Below are 17,901 nucleotides of genomic sequence, written 5' to 3'. Positions count from 1 at the left end.
TGTTTAACCAACAATGGCATACATATGAACTGATTACTGTGGAGCTCAAATTCTGCAAATCTGTTGTGTACAGTGCACTCCTAAATTACCTCAGCTGTAACATCATGAACATTCTGTTCTGCTGTACAGTCTGCAAGCCTGCAGTAGTATCTGTCATGACCATTGTATAAAGCTGTTACAGCATCCAGTGTTTGGTTCCTATGTAGCATACTGAGTCACCATTAATTCCTCCGAGCACAACAAATAACTGAAGTATTTTAGTCATTGTATCTTATTGTGCACATAATTGCAGAAATAAGTACTCCATCAAATTCATGTGCATGTCCTTGTAAAGAGTTTCCCATAGAATATTACGACAAAATACAATAAATGTAAATATAATTTATTTCTCACAAGACATACAATGTTCAGATAGTCAGATTTTCCTATACAAGACACCAAAAGTTGAAGAAAGGAACATAAATACCTTTATAAACAAAAAATTAAATAAACGAAAATAAAATGAAAAAGAATGAGAAGTTTGATACTAGTTTTTGAGCATTACTGTTGTACCATTTGTGGGAATAATTTGTTATACTGGACCAAGTTTACAGTACAACAAAACAGAAAGTCCTTTTTTGTGTACACTGTGAAGTTCTACATGTTTTTCAAGTTCATGGTACTGCAACAAATGCAATACCATTTTTAAATGCTACCTACTAAAAGATTGTGCAGCCATCATTTCAGTGAGCTAAGTTTCACGTTAGTTATATTCCTTGCCTTTAGCTTATTATAAATCTTTATAGTTTTGTAGTAAACAAGGTGTTTCATTGTTTCTATTTTGAGCTTCTAGGTGTTTTAGATGGGACATAGTAGATAAAACATTGATAAGGATTTCATCTCCACGAATGTACTGTTTGGATATAAAATAAGTGTGACGATCAGATCATTTTCAAATCTTCCACTTTATGATACATACACAACTGTGTAGAGGGTACTGTCACAGTCTCTGTTGTAATTATGACATCACATACAACTTTCGTCCAGCTACAACAATGACTGTGAGAAACTGGTATGTTTTGAACTAGAAGGGTTAACTGTGGTGCTCCATGGATGCACCACTCGCTCAACTTTGAGAACATTCTTTGTCATGTAAGAGACAACCCAAAGACAACTACTAGAGACACTGCCCATGGGGATCCCGTAGGACACATGGTCAGAGCTCATTGTCTCCGCTGTGTGCATACCAACAAGTGGGAGATTTGAGAATAATACAATCTTCAAATTTATTTTGCATCAAAATGGTACATTTCTGGATGGCAGTTTCTTATCAAAACTTTACCTACTAAGTGTCCTCTACAACCCATAGATTGCTATATTAGAATTTGTAAAACACTCAGTGTAGTGTCTGTTGTGTTGGAAGTTTGAAATTCTTTCATGACAAGTGCTATAACTAGACTTTAAATTGTAATTTGAAAATATATAGTGGTTGTTTGAGATGAAAATCAAAATCTCTCTGTAATTCTTCTGGCTTTCTCAGTGTTATCATGTTGAAACATGTTGAACAATCAGGTTTCTGCCGGCTATTCATGTCTTTCTTGCATGATATTTCAGCTGTGTGACTCGCAGTCTTCTTCAGATGCTGTCTAATAGCAATGACAAATGTTTTATTGTAGCCATGGCTGTTCTGAATGCTGTGTGTGTACTTTGTGGTTATGATCCAATTTCAAATTGCTCTATGGAGTTCAGAATGACGTCCAAGTCACGCTAGACATTTTATCTTCTGATTGTCATCATTTAAGCCCTCCTGTGATCTAGGACTTTCCGTTACCATGGTACGCCACGTCAGGCATTCTATCCAAGGTTTATGTCTGCCAGAAGGGGCTGCAGTGTCATTTTCAGGCTGCTGGTGTTCGAGTTCCACTTGAGACTCGGTAGAATATCCTCAGGTATTGGGCCTGTTGTTCGAGATACCATTTCACTTATGTCCTTCGTTGCATGTACTAGGCTGTTTTCTCTGACTCCATCTTCATACTTGAATTTTCTGGGGTTTTGACATTGCCTGTATTGCATCTTTAAAATATCAAGAACTGGGTTCCATGTGCTACTGGAAATCAGTGCAAGTTGCAAAGGCAATCTATTTGATCCAAGAAAAATGGACATTGCATTTTGTGTCAGCACCCTTTCAAATATGTGGATGAAATGGTTAAAACTGTTATCATAAATAAGGAATCACATTGCTGCAGATGCCAATGTCTCTCTGTCTGTCATCCAAAGCTTGTGGACATGATACAGGCCAGCTATTGCCAGACCATTGCAAGACAATCCCAGAAGGGCCACTGGAGCTACTGTGTCTGGCCAGACTGTAAGGAATAGGTTTACAAGAAAGGACCTTACAATCCGGATGTCCTGTTGTTACTCTGCACAATACAACAAGATCTTGCAGCCTGACTTCAGCTCTCCATTCTCATTTCAACTGACAACTTCATCAATGACTTCCTCTGATGCAATATGATGGCCATGTCCATGTGTGGCAATGCTGTGATGAGTGATACCTGCCAAATTGACAGATTCAGCCAAGGTTCCGCGATGGTGAGGGTAGACATCAGTGTTGACTGCTGCGTGGATCTTGTAGTTGTCCATGTTCACCTTAGTGCTGGGCAGTACATTGAACAGGTGCCGTTGAGCCATATGGTGGCTGCTACATATGCTGATAGCCCTTAATTCTTTCTTATACACGATACTGCCAGAGTGCATGTGGTGGGCATTGCCAGGGATGTGTCGCGAAGCCTGGATATTGAAGTAATGGAATTGCAGCATTGAGTCCTGACCTAAATCCCATTAAGCATGGGTGGGATGTGCTTGACAGAAGTTTTTGTTGTTGTCCTGTTCCACCACAGACTCTCCAAGAAATCTCAAGGGCTCTCACTGAAGAATGAGAACTAATGCCACTGGGTAACCTCTGTGCACTTATACGGCACATGCTATATGGATGTCAGGTGGTGATAAATGCTCACAGAGGGTATACACATAATTGAATCTCTCAAAGTCCAGTGCAAAGCACCCAGGCTGATGGGATGAATGATTCTTTCCACTTTGTTTTTGACATGTGTCTGACATTTCAGTTGTTTTTATGTAAATGAAAGAGGGTGTAATGATGTTTTGTTGTGTACTTAATTTCTGAAAGATAAAGATATAATTTGCTAACATAGACAGTCCTCAATTATTGCTCAAAGTCACATTGAACAACATATTTTTGTTTGAAAAATACCATCATAAATCAAGTAAAAACATAGTTTCCAGTAGCATCTAAACAACAGGTAGAAAATGTAACTGAGGAGACAGTCACTTTTTCCCAATGTAGCAGCTTTCTTACTCAATAAAATTTAGATGGTATAAGCATGAACAGTGTTAAGGAATATTGTGATAGTTTGCTGTTAGTGACGCATACAGATTAAGTTTCTATGATATTCTTTACTGTTGTTAATATATAGCTAGACTCATTCCACATCCCTGAAGGCTGTCCTACTCGATGAGATCTACAGAAAATGATAAATGACTTAATATTGGTTTTTATATTCTGGTTTTCTCTAGTGATCATAGTAAAACATTTACACATTTATTAAGACCAAAATTATTTCACATTTGCAGCAACATATAAAAATGATGGTACCAATGTACTTTTCAATATTTTATACATGTTAAAAAGTTTTATGTTCAGCTGGAATTTCATCAATGACTGATCATTCCACTTTCAGAAGACTCTGTTCAAAATGAAGAAAACACTGGATTTTGCCGCTTCCCTGATGAAAATGACTGTACCTTTTCTTTCATATACAGAAAAGTAAAAGGTGCAAATATGTATGATGTGATCGCAGAAAAGGAGAAACGATGCAACAATGTAAACATTTTAGGTTTGTATTGAACTTTATGCAGCATCTCATTTCTTTCCACAATTTATAGCAATATGTATTCTGCAGAGGTATTATAATTCCTGTAATGGTTAAGCTAATTCTATGCACTTCTTTTATCTGTATATATCTTCTAATTCTGATTAACTCGAGATATTGAGCTATCTTTTATTGTATTAACCATTGAGCAGGTTCACAGTTTTTTATAACACAAGCAGCCATATGGCTCAATCTCTACACATCTAAAGGATAGCTGTATTTATTATTACCAAGGTGAAAATGTATGAGCAGAATCACAGTTTAATTAACAATGATAAAATAAACTTACATTATATGAGCTGAATCACTGTTTCACTAACAATAATAAAATAAACATTCATTATATCACTCTGTTGCTGAATACAAGTGTTTGTTGTTGTTGTTGTTGTTGTTGTTGTTGTGGAGATGGTGTTCAGTCTGAAGACTGGTTTGATACAGCTCTCCAAACTTCTCTATTCCATTCAAGCCTCTTCATCTCCAAACAACCACTGCAACTTACATTCTTCAGAATCTGCTGTCTGTTTTCATTTCTTGGCCTCTCTCTATAATTTTTACCCTACACACTTTCCTCCAGTAATAATTTGGTGATTCTTTGATATCTCAGAATGTATCCTATCAACTAATCCCTTCTACTTGCCAGTTGTGCCAACAATTTTTTCCCCCCATTTTTTCAGTATCTCCACATTAGTTATGTCATATACCCATCTAATCTTCAGAATTCTTCTGTAACACCATCTTTCAATAGCTTCTATTCCCTTCTTGTATAAACTGTTTACCACCCATGTTTCACTTCCATACATGCTTAAAATACTTTCAGAAAATACTTCGTAACACTTAAATATACAGGGTGTACGTAAAGCCCAGGAACACTTTCAATTATTTATTGCACAAGAACTAAACAATGTACAGATGTCATACATATTGCATTTTGAAGAAAACTCTGAAAGTATTTTTTTTTTTTTTTTTTTTTTTTTTTTTTTTTTTTTTTTTTTTTTTTTTTAATAAAACATTCAATATGCGAACCATGAGTGACCTGGCTTGATTTCTTGCCTTACCCATTCCAGGATGGCATCATCAACTGCGGCAGTCACTTCCCCGTATCCTCTCCCGAAGCTCTGCTACATCATGTGGTAGAGGCAGAATATAAAGCAGAACTTTACTGTCTCCTTGTTGGTGGCTTCTTGCCATACTTGGTTCTAAACATCTGATGAACAGCTGTAGCACACTTGTTTTTGTCGAACTCCACAGAAAGCTCGCTCCGCAACTGAACTCGCCATTGTTCATTAAATTTTGAGCATGGAGCCACACAAATAAAACTTTCTCCACTGATATTTTAGCTGCGTATCATCCAGCCATCCTCAAAGTGAGTGACAAGACTGATGACAAGATGCCAAGTGCGGCCTTATATGCTCCACCACGGTGGTACTGCACATGCAGGTCACATATGCTGGTCGACGGGAAAGGAATATGCTTACATATGTGCCACCTGTGGCAAAGGCATACAGACATTCGATTCACTTATCGATGTATGATCATCGGCAGTGATACCATGATGACTTCTCTGCAGTTTAATTACCCCAAGAGCTGGATTCCTTGCTTCGTCCAAGTTAAAACCATTATCTCTATTTATTAAATTAGTAGCTAATCTAATTTCTATAGCTTCCTTGAAGACAGATTCCCAAAAGGAAGAAGTGGGTGTTAAAATCTTCACATCACTGTAATTCATGGAATTCCCTGTATCAATACAATGTTCAGCCACAGCTGACTTGTCTGGCTGTAATAAGCATGTGTATCTTTGATGCTCCACACATGTCTTATGAACAGTGCATGTTGTTTGACCTATGTACGGCTTCTCACAATTTCCGCAAGGAATCTGACACACACCCACTTTACGAAGCTGTAAATCATCCTTTACAGAGCTGAGTAAAGCTGCAATCGTCGTGGGGGACCGGAAGGTTTCTCAAGAATACGGCCTATCTTCAAGGAGAGAGCATCCACATAGGGCAAAAATGCACTGCATCTGAAGGAATTAGTATCTTCTTCACCATCACATACCTGCATTCTAGGTTTTGCAACGAATGCTCTACAAATTTGTTGCAGAGAAAATCCATTCAATTTAAAAATGCTCGTGAGATATGCAAGCTCTTCTTGCAAATTATCTTTATTGGATATATAGTGTGTACTATGCACTAAAGTCTTAAGGATACCTATGGTCTGTGAATGGTGATGGCAGCTACTGGCATGTAGATATAGATTTGCGTGTGTTGGTTTCCGATATATGGCATGTCCTAATGTGCCATCAACTTTACAGCAAACAACAACATCCAAAAAGGGGAGGCAGCCATATTTTTCTATTTTTTTAGTAAATTTGATACTAGTATGGATAGAGTTCAAATTCTCAAGAAATCGATGTAATTCATCCATCCCCTGCGGCCATACCACAAATGTGTTGTCTACGTACCTCCAAAAGACCGTTGGTTTAAAACTTGCTGAATCCAGTGGCTTGTCCACGAAGTCTTCCATGAATAAATTAGCTACTAGAGGGGAGAGAGGACTTTCCACAGCAAATTTTATTTGCGTGGCTGCATTCGTGAAATTTAATGGACTGTTCATTATGCTATGACAAGTTGAAAATGCACATGAACTCGCCATGTTTGCGACTATTGGCAAATTAGCAAACTTTCAAGACTTCTCTTCGAAATGACATATGTATGATATCTGTACAATGTTTGGCTCTTGTACAATAAATAATTGGAAATGTTCCCAGACTTTATGTACACCCTGTATATTCACTGTTAACAGATTTCTCTTCTTCAAAAATGGGTTTTTTGCCAATGCCAGCCTACACTTTATATCCTCTCTACTCTGTCCAAATAGCAAAAATCGTCTACTATGAGGGTGGTTTGAAAAATTATCAAAATCACCACGAGAGGTCAGTGCTAGTGCAATGACTTGTTCACATGATATTCATTGGACTGTTGCTGTAAACGCATGCCATGTCAGTGCTCTTGGAAGAGAGGTGTGGCAGTGACGTGGCTCTATTGTTGTTCCTGTATAGTGATTTGTGGAGGTGGAAAAAGTCGAGATTCGAGCTGTGATTAAATACTTCTTAAAGAAAGGTATGAAAGCAAAGGACATTCACCCCAATTTCCAGAATACACTGGGGGACTGTTTTCCTTCATATTAAACTGTTTCCAAGCGGACAAATGAGTTTAAATTTGTTCAGGAGAGCTTAGATGATGATCCACGCAGTGGTTGGCCAAAATGTGTCACTACTCCAGAAATAATTGCAAAAGTCCACAAAATGGTCATGGAGGATTGCCAATTGAAAGTACATGAAACTGCTCACACTTTTCAGATGTCATCTGAAAAGGTATACTATACTTTAACTGAAGATTTAGAAATGAAGAAAATAATCTGTAAGATGGGTGCCACAACTCTTGGCGCACACCCGCACAAGTGCTGTCGTCATGGCAAAATTACACAAAGGTATGGATTGTTGCCCCACCCACTTTATTTACCTGATATGGCTCTGTCAGATTTTCCATATCTTCCCAAAACTGAACATTTTTCTTTGTGGATGAAGATTCACTTCAAATGAAGAACTGATAGCTGGAGTTGACAATTAATTTGCAGGCCTGGAGGAAACTCATTTTCGAGATGGGATCAAGGCACTGCAACATCATTGGACCAAGTGCATTAATCTACAAGGAGGAAAAAGTTTCAGTGATATAGGTCATTTGCTTTCTCTGACAGAATTACAATGTCACTGGCAAACCTCAAAGTTTTTATATCTTCTCCCTGAACTTTAATTCCTTCTCCAAATTTTTGGTTTTCTTTATTGCTTGCTCAATGTACAGAATGAATAACATTGGGGATAAGCTATAACCCTGTCTCAGTCCCTTCTCAATCACTGCTTCTTTTTCGTGCTCCTAAACTTATATAACTGCTGTCTGGCTTCTCTACAAGTTGGAAATAACCTTTTATTTCCTGTTTTTTACCCCTGCTACCTTCAGAATTCAAAAGAGAGCATTCCATTCAACTGAGTCAAAAGCTTTCTGTAAATCTTCAAATGCTATAAATGGAGGTTTGCCTTTCCTCAACTTATCTTCTAAGATAAGTCATAGGGTCAGTATAACCTCAGGTGTGCCCACATTTCACCAGAATCCAAACTGTTCTTCCATGAGGTTGGCTTCTACAAGTTTTTCCAGTCTTCTCTAAAGAATTTGTTTAAGTATTTTGCAATCATAACTTATTAAACTGATAATTCAATAATATTCACACGTTTCAGCAACTGTTGTCTTTGGAACAGGAATTACTACGTCCTCCTTGAAGTTTGAGGGTGTTTTGCCTGTCTCATATGTCTTACACACCAGATGGAGGAGTTTTGTCACGGCTGGATCTTCCAAGGCTATCAAAAATTCTGATGGAATGTTCTTTACTCCCAGGGTCTTGTTTCGGTGTAGATTTTTCAGTGATCTGTCAGATTCTTCTTGCAGTATCGTGTCTCCTCTTCATCTACATCCTCTTCATTTCTGTATTATTGCCTGCAAGTTCATCTACCTAGTATAGACCTCTATATACTCCTTCCACCTTTCAGCTTTCCTTTCTTTGCTTAGGACTGGTTTTCCATCTGTACTCTTGATATTCATGCAGCTGCTTCTCTTTGCACTGAAGGCCTCTTTAATTTTCCTATAAACAGTATCTATCTTTCCCCTAGTGATATATGCTCCTGTATTCTTACATTTGTCCTCTAGCTATTCCTGCTTAGCCATTTTGCATTTTCTGTCGGTCTCATTTCTTAAATTTTTGTGATCAGTTTCACCCCTGCTTCATTTTCTGCATTTTTACATTTTCTTCTTTCGTTATTTAAATTAAATATCTCCTGTGTTATCCAAGGTTTCTTCTAGGCCTCTCTTTTACCTATTTGATCCTCAGCTGCCTTCACTATTTCATATCTTAAAGCTATCCATTTGTCTTCTACTGTATTCCTTTCCCCTGTTCTAGTCAGTCATTGCCCAATGCTCCCTCTGAAAGTAACAACAACCTGTGGTTCTTTCAGCTTATCCAGGTCCCATCTCCTTAATTTCTTACCTTTTTGCAATATCTTTAGCTTTGATCTACATTTCATAACCAGTAAATTGTCATTGGAGTCCACATCTACCCCTGGAAATGTCTTACAATTTAAAATCTGCTTCCAAAGTTTCTGTCTTACAATTACATAATCAGTCCGAAACCTTCCAGTGTCTCCAGGTCTCTTCCATGTATACGACCTTCCTTCATGATTACTAAACCACGTGTTAGTGATTAAATTATGGTATGTGCAAAATTCCACCAGAAGTTTTCCTTTTTCATTCCTTTAATGCATTTCATCTCCACCTACAATTTTTCCCTACCTTCCTTTTCCTACTATCAAATTTTAGTCCCCTGTCACAATTAAATTTTAATATCCCTTAACTATCTGCATAATTTCTTTTATCTCATCATACATTTCTTCAATATGTTCATCACCTGTAGAGTTAGTTGGCATATAAACTTATACTACTGTGGAGTGTATGGGCTTTGTGTTTATCTTGGCTATGCTGTTCATAGTAGCTATGCTGTTCATAGTAGTTCACCCACATTCCTATTTTCTTATTCACTATTAAACCTACTCCTGCATTATTCTTACTTGATTTTGTATTTATAGCTGACCAGAAGTCCTGTTCTGCTGCCATTCATCTTCACTAATTCCCACTATATCTAACTTCAGCCTATCCATTTCTCTTTTTAAATTTTCTAACTTATCTGCCCAATTAAGGGCCCACAATCAATTATCCAATATGTAGGATGCCAGTTTCTTTTTCCTGATGATGATTGTAGATTGTATTTTATTGGTCCTGTTGTCTACATAGCAGATTATGCATAAGACATTGGACAAGTCAAGTTATAAATATACAGGCTGAAAGTAATTTCAAGGCATACATATGTAAGCTTACAATAATACACTTTACACGTAAGTAAGTATTTATATAACACATTTCATAAATTTAAATATTCTTCAATGGAGTAAAAGCAGTGATGCTGTAAATATGACTTTAGAGATTTTCCAAATGTATTGACCTCAGTGATAGCTTTTATGTTTTCAGGAAGTTTGTTATAAAGTACCTTTTTGGCACAGTGCTGTGCTGATTTGAGTCATATGTAAGTTTCTGTTTTGTCTGGTAAAGTGCTCATGTATATCACAGTTTTTTTGTAGTCTCTGGTCCTTGCCTATTACATTTAATTTAAAGAACAAAAGGGTTTCCATAATGTATACACATGGTAATGGGGGAATACCAGATTTCTTAAACAGGGGTTTACAAGAGTCTGTAGGCTTGCACCCAAACAAGATTCTAATGGCCCTTTTTTGTAGTTTAAAAGTGCTGTTAGCTGTTTTAGAGTTTCCCCAGAAGGTGACCACATATCTAAGACGAGAATGAAAGTATGCATAATATGCATTCAATACTGTTTTCTCACTACAGCATGATTTTAATGAACAAAGAAGATAACATGTTTTGCTCAGTTCAGCATTGAGATATTCAATATGCTTATTCCATCTGATGTTACTCTGCAGCCTAAGTCCTAAGAATTTGGTTTCAGTACTGTTACCAACTGGCTCGTCATTGATAGAGACTGATGGGATAAACATGTCCTTGTTACGAACATTGTGGAATTTTAGAGAAACGGTTTTCTTACTGTTTATTACAAGCTGATTACTCTGTGCCCAGTTACTAAGTTGTTTTGTGACCGTGTTTACTGTCTGCTGTAACTGTTCATCATCGCCTCCTTTTAGTAGAATCGTGGTGTCATCTGCAAATATGATTGTTTTGTGTGCATCAATATTTAAGCTTAGATCATTTATGTACAGAAGAAACAGAAGGGGTCCCAATTTGGATCCTTGGGGTACACCACATTTTATTTGTTTATAGTCAGATAAGTGATTAGATACAGTTTTTAGTTCAATATTTGTGTGCTTGACGCACACTGCCTGCATACGATTTGTCAGGAAGGAACTGATCCACTTGTTGGACAGACCTTGAATACCATATCTTTCTAGCTTTGATAGCAGAATTTTATGGTCCACCATGTCAAAAGCTTTTGACAAGTCAATAAAGACTCCTATTGTTTCCTGTTTTATTGTTCATCAGGTTTAGGATGGAATTGATGCACTCATAGATAGCAGTTGTTGTTGACCTCTTATTTCTGAATCCATGTTGTTCATTACATAGGATGCTGTTTTTATTAATAAATTTCATAAGTTTCTCATACATCACTTTTTCCAGTACTTTAGAGATGCAGGAGGAAATTGTGATGGGTGTGTAGTTATTTACATTGTCTTTATCCCCCTTTTTATATACAGGAATAACTTTTGATGTTTTCAACACATCAGGGAAAGTGCCTGCCTGAAGTGAGCAGTTGCATAAATGTGTGAGTACTTCAATCAGGTTTGATGCGCTCTTCTTTAACATTGTTGCAGGTATACCATCAATACCTGCTGATTTGGAATTTTTTAGTCATTTTATTGCTTTAGCTACTTCATCTTGTGAAACAGAACTGATGTACATTGATCCTCTACATGCACTTATTTTATATTCATTTGCCTGGGTGCTCTTAAAGTTTGATTGTAACATATTTTCAGCAACACCTGTGAAAAAGTTGTTAAATGTGTTGGCTACTTCTAAGGCGTTTGTTACTTTTTTATTTTTATGTGATAGTGTTATATTTTTCCAAGGTTGTCTGTATTCTCCGCATTCTTTTTTTATAACACTCCACATAGCCTTTGATTTATTAGCTGAATTATAAATGATTTCATCATTATGCATTATTTCTGCTGCTTTTATTACATTTCTTAATATTGATGATGTCCTCACGAGTAGTCCTCACCTGGAGATTCAAGTGGGGTACTATCTCACCTCCAGAATATTTTACCGAAGAGGATGCCATCATCTTTTAACCATTCAGTGGAGCTCCTTTCCCTCGGGGAAAGTTACAGATGTAGTGCTTCCTTGCTTTCAGCTGTGTGCAGTACCAATAACAAGTGATATCCCACAGTAATTACTCACTGTAAGCACTAAGCAGTGCAGTTGCAGCAGATCCCAGCCAGCCAATTACTCAAGTGGTAATTATCTTGTAGACAACTGCCTCATTATGGGACTGCACTGCTAGCTCAGAATCTGTGTTGTTTTCTTGTATGGATCATAAATTTCTTCTTTCCTGTCTCACTGCTCACTTGGATGTATGACAGCACAACTTACCACAGTGTTAGCTGAAGCAGTAATAAAGGAATTGCTGTGGACTCACAATTGTAAAACAACAATGGAATAGTACAATACAGTGTTATTTTTGGGTGGCACACTTTATTTTTATAGGTATTCCTGCTTGAGAGTTTGTCTAATTAGATTATTAAATTAAGTGAAATTGAAGGTTTCACTTCAAAATCAGAGCTGATGTTAGGTTAGAGTAGGGAAGGAAAATATCATTTAAACTGTTTTAGAATATTTAGTGAGACTGTATCTAAGCAGATGTAATAAATAACAAAAGTTTGGATATAGAGAATATACTAAACAAATAGATTCCAGACTACCAGCCTTGCAGACTCAAAAATATCCTCTTCCCAAGTCCAGATGTGAATTTTGGGAAAAAAATTTTAATTGTAAAGAACATACCATCCAAGATCAGAAGAAACAAATGGACATGAAATGCGAATACTTACATACAACTAGAAAACAATGATATGGGCGCCACTAGTTTGATAGTGACATGCTTCAGTAATAAAAATAAAATGTTTGCAAAATAAGTGTACTGTCACTGCAAAAATAATGAATATTATAACTAAAAGTTTCTTCACAATAGAGGTCATTAGAGATGGAACACAAAAGGACAAAATTACATGTAGCATTGAAGGACTTACTCTGTCATTTTCCGGAAGTCATTTATGGAACAACAGGAACATAATTGATTTAAATAAATAAACAATACACCAGTTGTCTATTTTTCATGCTTCATATGACATGATTCAACAATTTATTCTCAATGTCAAGTACAAATATTTAAATAAGTATTTTATGTGTGTTGTCCTGCCTCACTTACACTGTAGTCATAGAGAGACAGAACAACAGACATGAAAACACTATCCAAAATACTTATGTAAGTATTTGTACTTGACAATGAGATTGAATTCTCAAAATGTGTCATACTATGCTTAAAAAATACGTAATTTGTGTAGTGTTCCATCATTTAAACCATGAATGACACAGTTGCAGCCATTCCAAAAACATTGATTATGATGAATGAAATTAATGAACCTAACTATCAATGGCTGCAGCAGAATTTGAAACTAGATCCTCTCAAATATTAGCTCACAGTCTGTACCAATACACACCTCACTTAACCATTGCCACAATAGGCTAAAGAAATACAGTAAGTATTAACAATTGTACCGTATATAAGACTAACAAAGATTATTTGGGATAAATGAATCTCTTGTACTTTTACACGTTCCACATCATTACGAAAGAATCGTGTTCATGATCCATGGAACAAGTAATATAACTAACTAACAATCTTCATGGTCACCTTGCATATCTCACTTGGTCAAATCACAAAAACAATATATCTCAATAACTTATAAAAATGTGTTGGAGTAGAAGACAATCTACTCTCTTCAGAGAAATTCTTTAATACAATAAGAGGACTTATTAGTATCATATTCCCCTGAAACAACCTTAGAACAGCCTCCATTTAAACTCCTCATATACTTTGGTAAGTTGTTAAAATTTATCCCTGTTTGATAGTGACTGTTGCCTGTGCCTTTCCTCTTGTGCCTTTCTGGGTGAAAACCACCACCTCTCCTACTACTATAAATATTTACGTCTTTGCTCAAACTGCTGTATTGCTTATATCTTAAAATTAGCTGTATTGTTGTAGAAATGGATAGTGAAGGGCATGTAAATAATTTCTTACTCTTGAACATGACTTTACATGACTCATTATACCAGAAATTGCACATTCTCAATTGCATTTATTTGTAGGTTAATTGCACTCTTAATATGATTGGATGCAGCATGCCCCTGTACTTGAGTTCCATATGAGTTGCATGGGTACACCTCTCTCTCTCTCTCTCTCTCTCTCTCTCTCTCTATCTATCTATCTATCTATCTATCTTTCTATCTTTCTCATTTGCTCATAATACGGAAATTGTTACATTATTCTCATTGCACGAACTGGCATAAAAAGATCCATTTAATGTTCCCAACCCTGTTTAACATTGTATGAAGAAAGACTGTTTCATCATCAAATTCTGTTTCTGTACAATCGTCAGGTACAACATTCTACTGCAGTTTATGATTTAGTGGAAAATATATTTGATTTGTTTTGTAATAATTTAAGTTTAAGAAATTACTTTTCAAATAATATCTCAAGCCATTTAAGTCACTAGAACAATTCAGCAACAGATCATTTTCATTTTGTCCCAGGCTAACAGCTGTTGTGTCATATTCATAGTTAAATATCTTGCTACTGTACAGTGTGAGTAGATCATTAATATATAATACTAACAACAAGGTCTCAAAACCAAGCTTTTAAGGCACAACCCACTTTACTGTAGCCAGACTGTTTAATAATACTAGCTTTTCAGTGGTCTGTATGTGTCACGTGATACCTGTCTTGTAGATATGGTTGTAGAAGACATTTAGCTATTCATCTGAGACCATAAGTTTCAGTCTTATTAAGTAACATCTCATGAGAGAGTGCATTAAATCCATCTGATAAATAGGAATAAACATGCCACCCTTTGAAACTTCCCTTTCTTTGTCATCTAATTTCATTATTGTTGTATGTGCTAGATCACATATGGCAGATAAAGTTGAGCAACATTTTCTAAAACCATGTCATTTTTCCTGTAACATGGTTTCTTTTACAAGCTCAGTGTAATAATTTTTAGAATATAGTACTTAGATTGAAATTAAACTAATTGGTTGGTAGTTTTCAATTTTGTCAGAGTGCACTGGCTTGACTGCTTCATTTAAACTTTTATTGAATGGAAGAACTAGAATAGGCACATGTGAACATCTACATCTGTTTAAAATGACCGAGGAAATTTTATTTTGCATTTTATTTGTTTTTGTCTCTATTTTAGGTGTTTCTGTTTCATGCATATAAAATGAGTTTTGTATCTGATTGGGAGTTGTGTAATTATCAGGATGAGGGTTCACACCAAAGCCTCATGAATTAATGAAATAAAAATCAATCCCAGAGGGCCATGAGATGTCACATGGCTGCTGTGTCATCCATTGCCACTGATATCATCTGGATGCAGTATAGGGGAGGGGGATGTCACATGGGGTCAGTACACTGATTACCCAACTATTACTTGGCATCACAAGGCTGACTGGGAATTAATAAAATGGTTATTAAATGTGTTAATGGTTATACAAGTATCTTTAACATTAATACTCTCATTCTTTGTTGGATGTTGTTAATGCTAGTCTTTGAGTGGTAGACAGACATGTTGAAAAGAAGACTGCTTCACATTATCAGCCTTCAGATGAAGTCTTTCATCAGATGCACACTCGCACGCGCGCGCGCGCGCGCCCACACACACACACACACACACACACACACACACACACAGCCACTGTCACCTCCCTGAACTAAGGCCTGACTGTGACTGCAGCTGAGTTGGTGAACAGCTAGTTCGGAAATATGGTAAGTGCGAAAAGCAATAATGTCTCTGTCCACAAAACTTTCAAGTCCTGGAACATTTGGTACTCCTGTACCTCCTCAAACAATGGCTACAGTCAACCATCCGTTGCCATGACCAAATGAATTATTTATATCTAAACTAAAATTAAGTCTGCAACTGCAGAACACTGCAGGACCATCCAGCAGGGCTTGGGCAGCGACAGACTTAACTGGAATACGATTCTTCTTGTTTCCTGGGGTGGGCAGCAGGGGTGCTGAGGAAATGTGAGCTGAGGAAGGGGAGGAATAGTGGAGAAATGCTTAGTGCTGCCAATGGAAACATGTAGGAATGTTGGAGAGAAGAGAGAAACAGAGAAAGGAAAAGCACTGTGGGGGAACAGGGAAGGGGATAGGCAGGTGAAGAAGGTTAAGGCCAATGAGGTATGGGAATGTAAGGAGAGTTCCCATCTGCACAATACCAAAAAATTGGTGTTGGTGGGATGAATTCAGATGGCACAGGGTGTGAAGCAGTCATTGTGTTGGGCAGCATGATCAGCAACTGGGTGGTCCAGTTGCCTCTTGGCTACAATCTGACAGTGGCAATTAACGCAGACTGATTTGTTAGTGGTCACACTCATGCAGAATGCAGCACAGTGGTTTGCAGCTAAGTTGGTAGACACCATGGTCACTTTCACAGGTGGCCCTCCATTGCTGGGGTAGGAGATGCCTGTGATAGGACTGGAGGGGGGGGGGGGGGGGGGCTGGATAAGAGAGAAACAGAGGAAGGAAAAGCACTGTGCAGGTATGCTGGTGGGATAGGAGACATGTATGACTGGAGGGAGAACAAGGAAGGGGACAGGCAGGTGAAGTGGTCTAGCAAAGTTTAAGGCCAAGGAGGTATGGGAATGTAAGGAGAGTTCGGAGAGTTCCCATCTGCACAGTTCAGAAAAATTGATGTTGGTGGGATGAATTCAGATGGCACAGGGTGTGAAGCAGTCATTGTGTTGGGCAGCATGATCAGCAACTGGGTGGTCCAGTTGTCTCTTGGCCACAGTCTGACAGTAGCCATTCATGCAGACTGATTTGTTAGTGGTCACACTCATGCAGAATGCAGCACAGTGGTTTGCAGCAAAGCTGGTAGACACCATGGTCACTTTCACATGCATTGACAGGGTAGGGGATGCCTGCAACAGGAATGAAGCAGTTGGTAGCAGGATGGTGTATGGGACAAGTCTTGTATCCACAGTGGGTCTGTTGAAGGGATATGAGTGATGGGGCAAGGGGTAGAGAGAAGGAATTGGAAAGGGATCGACAAGGATAATGCATATGTTAGGTTAGTGACAGAATACCACAGTGGGAGGGTTGACGAGAATGGTGGGAAGTGTTTTTGCCATTTCAGGGCACAGAATCAGAAAACTTCTTATCTCTATAGAAAAAAAGAAAGGAATTAATTGGAACTGAATACTTGTAGAAGGATAGAGAGAAATGGGGAGGCTTATGTGCAAAAAAAGACCCAGACAGTGGCTGTAAACTGTTCTTGATGATAATGCTAATAATGATAATGATAATGATGGTTAATGTATGTGTAAATTTCAAGATGCTGAACTTGTTGCCTAATTTAATCAATTGCATCTTCTTAAATCCTCATAGTCTACATTTCTACCTTCTTGCCTGATGAGCCTGCTGTGTTTTAGCCCTGTATCTTGTTTTTACTCATTGTCTTTAAATTTTATGACAACTTCAAATTGGAAGGTACATTATTACATTCCATTCTATATTTTCCTAATTCAGTATTTATTTATCTACTCTAAAAGTAACACTGTACATCAGGAGCATGTAAACATGAGAGTGACCCTAACTATACACAAAATGGACACCAACAAATCTTCCTCAATCTATGCTAGAATATACAGTACACAACCAACATTGTTGGTAAAAAGGAGCTCACATTTTAGTAGAGGTTTCTGTTTTTGCTGAACACTGCATTTCTGGAATATTTAACCTGTTCACCATTAACAAGCATACAGCAATAATTAAATTAAACAAATAAACAGAACAATAAATAAATACTATCATGAACATAGTTTGCTCAGTAGTTCATTATAAACAGTATTGTTTCTCTAAAGAATATGACTGCCTAAAATGGAACTACAGCTAAGTGAATATAGGGAGAAAATGTACACTTGCTTGCAGGATATGCACATATAAACTGACAGAATTACTGGCTTTTGGTGTATTCAATTTGTTCATCTCAAAAAAACCAAGAAAT

At 37.2% G+C, this 17,901-nt stretch overlaps 1 protein-coding gene across 1 annotated transcript in view; it reads left to right on the top strand.

The window, feature by feature from the left end:
* LOC126335142 (integrin beta-PS-like) overlaps positions 1–17,901 on the top strand; it is a 257,184-nt gene that overhangs the window by 228,496 nt on the left and 10,787 nt on the right. The window contains exon 13 of the mRNA XM_049998103.1: positions 3,738–3,893. Within this exon, the coding sequence (XP_049854060.1) occupies positions 3,738–3,893 (156 nt within the window). The remainder of the gene's footprint in view (positions 1–3,737; positions 3,894–17,901) is intronic.

The sequence above is a fragment of the Schistocerca gregaria genome, chromosome 2, assembly GCF_023897955.1.
Source record: "Schistocerca gregaria isolate iqSchGreg1 chromosome 2, iqSchGreg1.2, whole genome shotgun sequence".
NCBI lineage: Eukaryota > Metazoa > Arthropoda > Insecta > Orthoptera > Acrididae > Schistocerca > Schistocerca gregaria.
This window is presented reverse-complemented; position numbering and strand designations above follow the sequence as displayed.